The sequence below is a fragment of the Penaeus monodon genome, chromosome 19, assembly GCF_015228065.2.
Source record: "Penaeus monodon isolate SGIC_2016 chromosome 19, NSTDA_Pmon_1, whole genome shotgun sequence".
NCBI lineage: Eukaryota > Metazoa > Arthropoda > Malacostraca > Decapoda > Penaeidae > Penaeus > Penaeus monodon.
This window is the reverse complement of record NC_051404.1, coordinates 34899779-34900139: the sequence shown is the minus strand read 5'-3', so window position 1 is coordinate 34900139 and position 361 is coordinate 34899779. Positions and strand designations below refer to the sequence as shown.

Sequence of the window (361 nt, the reverse complement as noted above, 5' to 3'; positions counted from 1 at the left end):
CGTCCCTGAACGAGGGTGATACAAGATAGGAGGTGTCAGTGCTGAGCGCAGCGGCCTAAGACTCAAGACTCGACTACGGAAGGACTTGCACGGGAGGAGGACCCTTGAGGCAGACTGACGAGGCTCACCGAAGTCTGAGACGAGAATTTTTTTTGCTTACGGAGCGCCAGAGAGTAATGGGCTGCACTACTCCACACGCCCGCATAGTATTTCAGCTGCCGGCGCAAGGAGGCAAAGGAGAATGGTGAAAGAAGTGCTGGGAAGGGTCCACTCACTTTCACACTCACAAGTTAGATCAGAAAAAAATGACTGAAGAACACTTTGTAGGACAAGAAACAACAAAAAAATATATAGTTTTAAA

General features: G+C 48.8%; 1 protein-coding gene across 1 annotated transcript in view; it reads right to left on the bottom strand.

The window, feature by feature from the left end:
* LOC119585399 (adenylyl cyclase 78C-like) overlaps positions 1-361 on the bottom strand; it is a gene marked incomplete in the record, with an annotated part of 159642 nt that overhangs the window by 22915 nt on the left and 136366 nt on the right. Inside the window, 1 exon segment of the mRNA XM_037934062.1 lies at positions 129-215. Within this exon segment, the coding sequence (XP_037789990.1) occupies positions 129-215 (87 nt within the window).